This window comes from Entamoeba invadens, assembly GCF_000330505.1.
Source record: "Entamoeba invadens IP1 unplaced genomic scaffold scaff_1105074725849, whole genome shotgun sequence".
Taxonomy (NCBI): domain Eukaryota; phylum Evosea; order Mastigamoebida; family Endamoebidae; genus Entamoeba; species Entamoeba invadens.
The window spans coordinates 473,104-480,950 of NW_004440189.1; the positions used below are offsets into that span (position 1 = coordinate 473,104).

Here is a 7,847-nt window from a genome sequence, read left to right on the forward strand (position 1 = left end):
TAGACACTTCAGTGTATTATTTACCGGTTTCCATACATTTGCAATGTCCCATTGACATCCCCGGTCTATCCCTCAAAGACAATTTGTCGACATTATTTCAGAAAACCGTGTGGACACAAACACTCTTCAAAACTCTTCAACAATTAACAACGATTCCTAATTTGACCAAATTCGACTATTTGTCAATTCGGAATTTGGTGTCGAGTTTGAAAGCATTGAAACCAATTGATGCTTCGGGCTCTATTGCGAACCCGTTGTTTGCGCTCGGCACTGAAGTCTTAGCTAAAATCTTGAAATACCAAGCGTCGCAAGAGATCATTCAAAATTTGGTCGACTTCTATCGAGAGATCCCACCTATTCACGCCGCCGTGTTTTTGGATTCAATTCAAGGGAAATACCCATCAGAGATGTACTATTCATTTCCGGGAATCGCCTCGCTGGTGAACTTTGTAGTTACAGTTGAGAAGTTACCAAGTGATTGCTACACACTAGCTACTTCAATACGATTCCCACAACTTAATACTGAAACAACACCTTGTATCTTTTCAGTCACTGCAAACAACTACTTTTACTCATTAAATATCGACGGAAAGACTAATACAGCTCTATTGGATGTGAACATCGTCTCGTCGTCTTATGGAAATGGTAAGAATGTGTCGACGTCACCCGCGACAATAGCAACAAAGGAAACGTATACAACACATTTGACTTTACTTCCTGAGAAATGGAATGAAATCTTCCTCATCCATTTTAAGACCAACAACTTGATGAAGGTCGTCATCAATAGTGAGTCCTCTCAAGAGTTCGATGTCCCATTCATCCCACATAAAGTCAAGAATTTGAGTTTTTCAATAGGAGGATTGATGGGGAAAAGCTACTCCTATTTCAAGGGAGACGTCGCCCAATTTGCGTGGTACTACGGCCAAGTCTCTCCATGTGGGATACCCACCTTTCTTATCTCTCCAAAAGTTTGGTTGTCTTTCTTATGAACACATGTGAATATAAATTACTTGCAGAATTACTCGGCGGTGACGAGTCATTCGTCCGTGAGAGAACTTCACACCATCAAAAATCGAGTTGCGTCCAAGGAAGTGAAAATAGTCGAAAGTATGATCATATCCGGGGCGCCAATCTATGTAGTTGTGACACGGTCTATAGCTGACATCTTTGGGACGTATGGAGGGATATCATCCTTTCTTCCATTACTCCGCTGTGGTAACAATGCGAAGGTCACAACGAATATCGGCAAAATCATCCACCTCTTCTTACATTGCAAGTACATTGATCCGGAAACAGCAACTACTTTGATTAAAGAGACTGCAAGTATCGCTCAGAGTTATGTGGTCAACACTTCCATTGTCGACGATTATATCAAACTGTGTATGTCATTAATAACACGTGGGTATTGCACTGAGACTATTCTTCCATTACTCATTGACATTCGATTGTGGAGGGGAGTGGAATATTTATTCGATTACTTTGTCCAGGAACTCATTCAAAAGTGCGCCAAACTCGACGAAAAGTGTTTTGAAGGGGCGGTTGAGGAAATGACTCTCTTGAACATTTCCTTCGACAAAATGTGTTCCGTCGACGAAAAGTGGAAGTACAGTTATATCACATTCCTCGCTTCTATGCTCCCAAACACAATTTTACCCCTCCTCTTTTCATTCTTACAAAACCCTAATGTGTCGAATGGACAACTTGAGAATGGGGTCATTCTATTGATTAACATCATACAGAAGTATCACGAACTCTTCATTCAATTAAATGGACAAATTACAGTCTTTATTTCACTGTCTCAGAAGTCCAAAAATTTGGCATTGTTAGTAGCAAAACTGGTGTCGTATCTCCAACCAACGTCTGACCAATTTTTACAGTTGACACAGATTCTCGCGATCTTCCCATTTGACGAGAAAACATATTTTTCACTGCTTCAATGCACGGCAGGTAAAGTGACTCCTTCGTTCTCGGAATTCTCAGTCACACAAATGCTCACTCTTCAAAATCCACAATTTCTCTTTATAACATTCACTCTTTTGGCTTCACAGCGGTCGTTTCCTGAACGTGTAGTCGACGATTTATTGCTCTTCCCTTCCGCTATTCTCAACAATTTGCCAATCAGTTTTCTTACGGAAGTTGCTCGAACGGCGTTCCAAACAACTTCCAACGACAACCCATCCTCCGATAAAATATCTGAAGTTGTTAAAACCAAAGTGTCGCAGTTTTTGGTGAATATAGTGATCTCTCGAGAACTCGAAATCTTCTCGTTGTTTGTTTCCTTTTTCATTACATCGAGTTCTTCTGCGAAAAACTTGTTATTTGCTTCCTTGCCGTTTTTGCGGCAAATAGTGTTGAATATGCCCCATGTGTCGAACGAATTGTTCATTCAAATATTGAGTTATGTTGGGTTCCTCGATTGTCAAGTCGAAGTCCCCAAAGACTATTTGAAGGAGTTGTACTTCGCACTCCCACAGTCCTTCTTCTCCACATACAGCAAAGTGTCAACACAAAAAGACTTTAAGACAACATTTTATTTGCAAGCGACTATGATATTAAAAAATCCACACTTGTTGAAAGAAGACAATTTAAGACAACTTCTCAATTTGGCACCAACACACATCTCTGCTCTCTTCTGTCAATTTGCAGTGCATCAACTGAAGTGCACTGAAAAGCTTCAAAAAGTTGCTTTAGAGCTCTTTGGCGGGATGTTAGCTCCTCAGATGTTTCAATCGATTTTGGAAAGTGCGCACAACACGACGTTCGATGAGTCACAATACAAATCGTTCATGGAAACGTTTGTCTTGGAATATAAGGAAACACACATCATTAACATGCCAAAAATTTCGACGGTTTCTATTCCAGATGTTCCGTTGACACTACTTCCATTCGACAGAGATTATATAGGGTTCGCCATCTTTGATAAGATCAAACAAAACTTCCTTAAAAAGAGGTGTAAATGTGTCATGAAACGGGCGATGGACCATTCTTTGTTCTTCCAAGCTAAGAGTGAAAAGTACTCCGGATTTCGAGAGGAGTTCTTCAACCCTTTGAACCCATTTTTCCCAAGTAAAATGGTCGACGACCCCCCTATCAAAGTGTTATCGTATGAATCCCTGTATCTTCCTGACAATTTCCCATTCACACAAATCCCCTTTGAAGGAAAAGACGTGGTCGACTGTGTATTAAAAAAACTCTCTCTTTGCGTGTGCTGCAAAATGACTTTCGACTGTCAGGCGAAAGAAATTCGCCTGTGGACCGTGTCTGCCGTCCACATTCTTTCATCTGACGATATCCGAGAGGTGTATCCAAGACTCAGCAACGGCCTAATGTGTGCAGTAGAGTTTGTTCGACGACGCGAGAAGTCGTACTTTGTGTCTTTTGAGAACGAAAAAGTCTGTTCGTCTGTGTTAACAAAAGTCCTCAACTTTTTCACAAAGACAAAGTCGTTTGGCGTCATCAACCCACCTAAAAAAGTCCCTCAAAGCATTGTAAAGAGTTGGGTGGAGGGCACTATGACGACGTATGAATACATCTCTGCTATTAACAACTTTTCTGGAAGATCATTAATCGTGCCCGACACGTATTACACGTTCCCAAGTATCGAAGACAACGAAGTCTTGTCGATGAAAGAAGAGACGCTGATGGAACACGCTGCTAATACATGCTGTCTGTTATACACTCACATGCCATTCACTAAAATCCTTCCGGTGTTCCAACTTCGAATAGCACGACCACCAGCAACAGTGAAGGATATAAGGATGTTAGCAGTCAATTGCATTCCACAGGTCTATGTGAGTCAGAAGATATACTCGGGAATGGGTGGAACTGAAGACGGAATTTCATATGGGAACAAACCAGTGTTTGCAACAATGTCAAAACCAGTTACTATGAAGCAAGCGAGTAGTCCGAAGTTGGGGTCGAGTGCGTTAGAAGTTGTGTATAAAAAGCGAATGGAACTTGAAGATGTGTTTATACAAGAACAGATAGGCAATTGGATTCAACTCAATTTTGGGAAGAAAGGTGTGTGTAGTATTCAGGGGTTGGTCACCAAAAGGAAGAGATGTATTGACTTTAAAGTGGACAAGAGAAATTTGGACCAAGTCTCTTTATTTAAAGATGAGTCGAACACACAAATATATTCCATCAATGTGCAACGGAACTTGATGTACCAAACTGAAATGAATGAAGTGATTTGGATGCAAGACAAAGAAAATAAAATGAAATGCGTACCAAGCCCAGACACGGTGAGGAAAGTGTGTTTAGACAAGTACAAAAATAAAGTAGTAGTGTCGTATCAAATGAATGCAGATTATGTTTCGATGTCATGGAAGGAATATAAGAAAAGCGTGAGAATTGAAAACACAATTTCTTTGTGTTACTTAATGGAAACGAATTACCTGACGGATTTGGAAATGTTTGTTGTCACTAAAGCAGGCAGTGTTATGGTGTATAGAATACTTCTTGATGACAAAAACAACGAACTCAAATGTACCCAAGTCTTCACGGTCTTTGTTGGACAAAGTATTAAGTCTTTCGATGTTTCAACTTACTATGGATTCTTTGTTTGTAACACTTCTTCAACACTGGTCGGGTATTCTGTTCATGACGGTTCGGCTCTATTTCGAGTGCCTTCGACTTGTAAGTTTGTTCTTGTACTATTTATAACTTTTTTATAATAGTTATGAAACTATATTATACTAGTATTATATTTCTATAAATAGATGATATTATACTAAATAATAAAAATATTATAAATAAACTATATTTGATTGAGTATTGAATAAGGTATTGACACAGAGAATATTCTGCTGTTCTCCTCTTGGAAACACATTTGGCATCACTGGAGACGTTCTCACGTGTTACGACAGATACGGCGAGATGTATGACATCTATGAATTAAGTGACATGAAAAACAAAGAGTACGTCTCGTTGGCTTGTTTGGCGTGTGGCTTTAGGGAAGTCGTTTTTATCGCAACAACAACTGAAGTTTTGGTTGTGTTGAACCAAGTCAATTCGTTTAATATTATTGGCCGAATCAATGTGGAACAAAAATACCCGGACTTCAAAATTCAAGCTCTCAAAACAACACCCTCCATCGAAACAACTTCAAACCCAACGAACTGGAACGTATACGTCATTCTCATTCATAAAAAGCTTTTGTACTCCACTTTCATTGGACTCCACGTCGATTGTTTCAAGACAATGATTTTGAAGTGATTTGTATTGTACTACTTTTAGTATCTAATAGATAGCTTTATAATATAAATTATAGTATAAATATCGACATATATAAAGTTATTCAAATGGTATATTTTTATACTATTTATATCAGAATATATACTCTAGTAACTGAAACTTAAATTATACTATAATTTAATTAGAGCAACAAAGTGGACTCTTTTTCAGTGCTCTTAGCCTTTGTGACGACATCAACTAATTGCCGCAACAACGTGGAAGCTGCTATGCGAAGTTCTTTAAATGGGTGGTTGACCTCATCGTCGTGGAGTTGTTGTGCTAACTTGTCAAACAAATCGTAACACGTGGCAACAACAAGACTTGGTTTGTTCAATGCAATGATTTGGATGGTCCCAGTGAGTAACCCCGCCCCGACTCGTTGATTTATTCTGCAATTCATGTATAATAGAATCCATTCCCTCAACACTTCTATAGTAGAATAATCTTTTAAGTATTGAATTGATAAGTGAATTGCGTATTCATATCGATTCTCATAGACCCAAACAGCCATATAATTGCGCAATGGGAGTATCCACTCTTCATTGTATCCATTCTTTATCATCGTTTTAATGACGATCTCTCTGTCCAATTCAATTTGATCCAATAACACTTGAATCCCTCTTTTTGGTGGAATGGTCTTCATGTGTACTATCGAACTCAAAATGTCAATTTGCGAGTCACAAAAGAAGTCGAAATTGAAGCGGTTTTTGAGGAGTAAGACATCACGAGCTATTTGTTCCAAATACACCGAATTGTACTTTGAGGAATCATTGATCACCATAGACCCTATTTTCAAAAGATGTGCAAAGTCTTCATATTTCAAGTTGGTGTAATCACTTAATAAGTCCATCCAATACAATAGCTGCATCTTTTGTTGTGGCTCTTTTGGTTTGGATCCATGTTCTGTGTCTTTAAGAACTTCACTCTCATTATGTTTGAGTTCTTGAACACTTGACACAATATCCTCCACGTCATCACTCCCATCTTCTGGAGCAACTTCTTTCATTAACGTGTCAACATCGTTTTCTCGTTCGTCGACAGTTGCGACATCGAAGTCTTCAATTGTATCATCAATGTTGTGAGTAAATACCTTTCTTTGTGCTTTATTGAAGAAATCAATTTCTCGTATCACAACACTCCCCTCTTTCCGCATTTTCTCAATACCACTTTCAATGCGGTACGAAACTCCTTTGACTAACAAATAGCTCCCAACTCGAAATGGTGAACACCGCAAGATATACACTATGTAATGTGTTAACACTTTTTGTGTGGCTCTGCTTGAGACGCTGATGTATTGCGTGTTACTGTACAACGCAAAGATGGAATGAATTATATCATTCGCCTTTGGACTTTGACTTAGCTTCACCACTAGATACTTCAATATAGTATCGTTAATAGATAATTTATTATATTTTATAGTTTCAAAGAACAAAGTCGAATCAACGCCAATTTCCTTCAAGCTGATTCCGTCGAGGACATAACACAACTTCTTTTCATTTCCTTTGAGAGTGTTAATTAGAACACCGATGATGTCTACTCCTCGCCGAGTTCCACTATTTTTGATCCAAATCAACAAAGAATCAACAAAAGAATCATCAACATTTTCTTTTAGTAGTTTCTCAAGCCCTCCTCGTATTGTCTCGATACTATTAAACTCCGCCAAGCCTTTTATAAACTTTTCTTCCCCAATCACAGTCTTCCCCTTCACTATTTTATAGACTAAATAGCTACAAAAAGTTCTGTCTTCAAAAAATTCGTTGTTTCCCTCCATTACACGATTCGAAATTAACATCGCCACTTTCATCATTCTTCTCACAACACTTTGATGTGTTTTGGATAATATAACTTCGACGCATCCTTTCTCTTCAAAGAACTTTTGAACCACAAAAGAGATTCTACTAACCACATCACTTTGTAACCCTTTCATATTTTCAACAAGACTACTCACAATAGTAAATTGGTGAAGAATGTCAACCTTTTTCAATTCATTCAGTGCTTCAGCTCTATCAAAATTCACATCTTGGATTTTTTCAATGACACTACTTCCCTCCTTTTCAACCTTCTCTTCCCACAACAAGCTCATTCAATTTTAAAGTTTTTACTTCTTATTCCGTTCACAAAACAATAACTAAAAATTCAAAAAAACTCAAGCTAAGTAGTTGAGTATGTTCTCATCCGCAGTATCTTTCTCAACATATTCCTTTTCAATAACAACATCTATTCGCGCTTTAACGTCGTCCCTTTTCGGTTTGAAATCCAGATCGTTGATAACAACTTTGATCAAGTCGTCCACTGTCATCTTCTTCTCCTTCTTCATAATTCTCACAATAAGTGCGTCAATACGTGTTTGCCTGTCTTGCACAATCTTCTCTCCAACAGTGTCCTTTTCTTTGTTCGTTTCCTTCGTTTGGAACGAGTTGATCTTCACTTTACTCTTCTTGACAACGTATTTGTCATTGATTCGCAACACGTCGGTGTCTTTCACATCTTCAAGTTTCTTGTTCTCCCCTTTCTCGTTCTTCACAATGACAAATTGTTCCTTCCCCATCATACTCTTCATTTGCACATCAATCATATCTTCGTCCCCTTCAAATATCTTCTTCAGTTCTTGC

The 7,847-nt window shown here is 38.5% G+C and overlaps 3 protein-coding genes across 3 annotated transcripts; 1 reads left to right on the plus strand and 2 right to left on the minus strand.

Moving 5' to 3' along the window:
• Positions 1–5,217, plus strand: EIN_225840 (hypothetical protein; the record flags this gene model as incomplete). Its single annotated transcript, XM_004254964.1, has 3 exons — positions 1–968; positions 1,017–4,642; positions 4,800–5,217. Coding segments are annotated over 3 exons (5,012 nt in total), but the record flags the coding sequence as incomplete, so codon positions are not given.
• A 160-nt stretch (positions 5,218–5,377) lies between these two features.
• Positions 5,378–7,318, minus strand: EIN_225850 (hypothetical protein; the record flags this gene model as incomplete). The annotated part of the gene is made up of 1 exon (XM_004254965.1): positions 5,378–7,318. The coding sequence occupies one exon, from the start codon at positions 7,316–7,318 to the stop codon at positions 5,378–5,380; it is 1,941 nt and encodes a 646-aa protein (XP_004255013.1).
• A 63-nt stretch (positions 7,319–7,381) lies between these two features.
• Positions 7,382–7,846, minus strand: EIN_225860 (cullin family protein; the record flags this gene model as incomplete). Its single annotated transcript, XM_004254966.1, has 1 exon — positions 7,382–7,846. A coding segment is annotated over one exon (465 nt), but the record flags the coding sequence as incomplete, so codon positions are not given.
• Position 7,847: the final 1 nt, after the last annotated feature.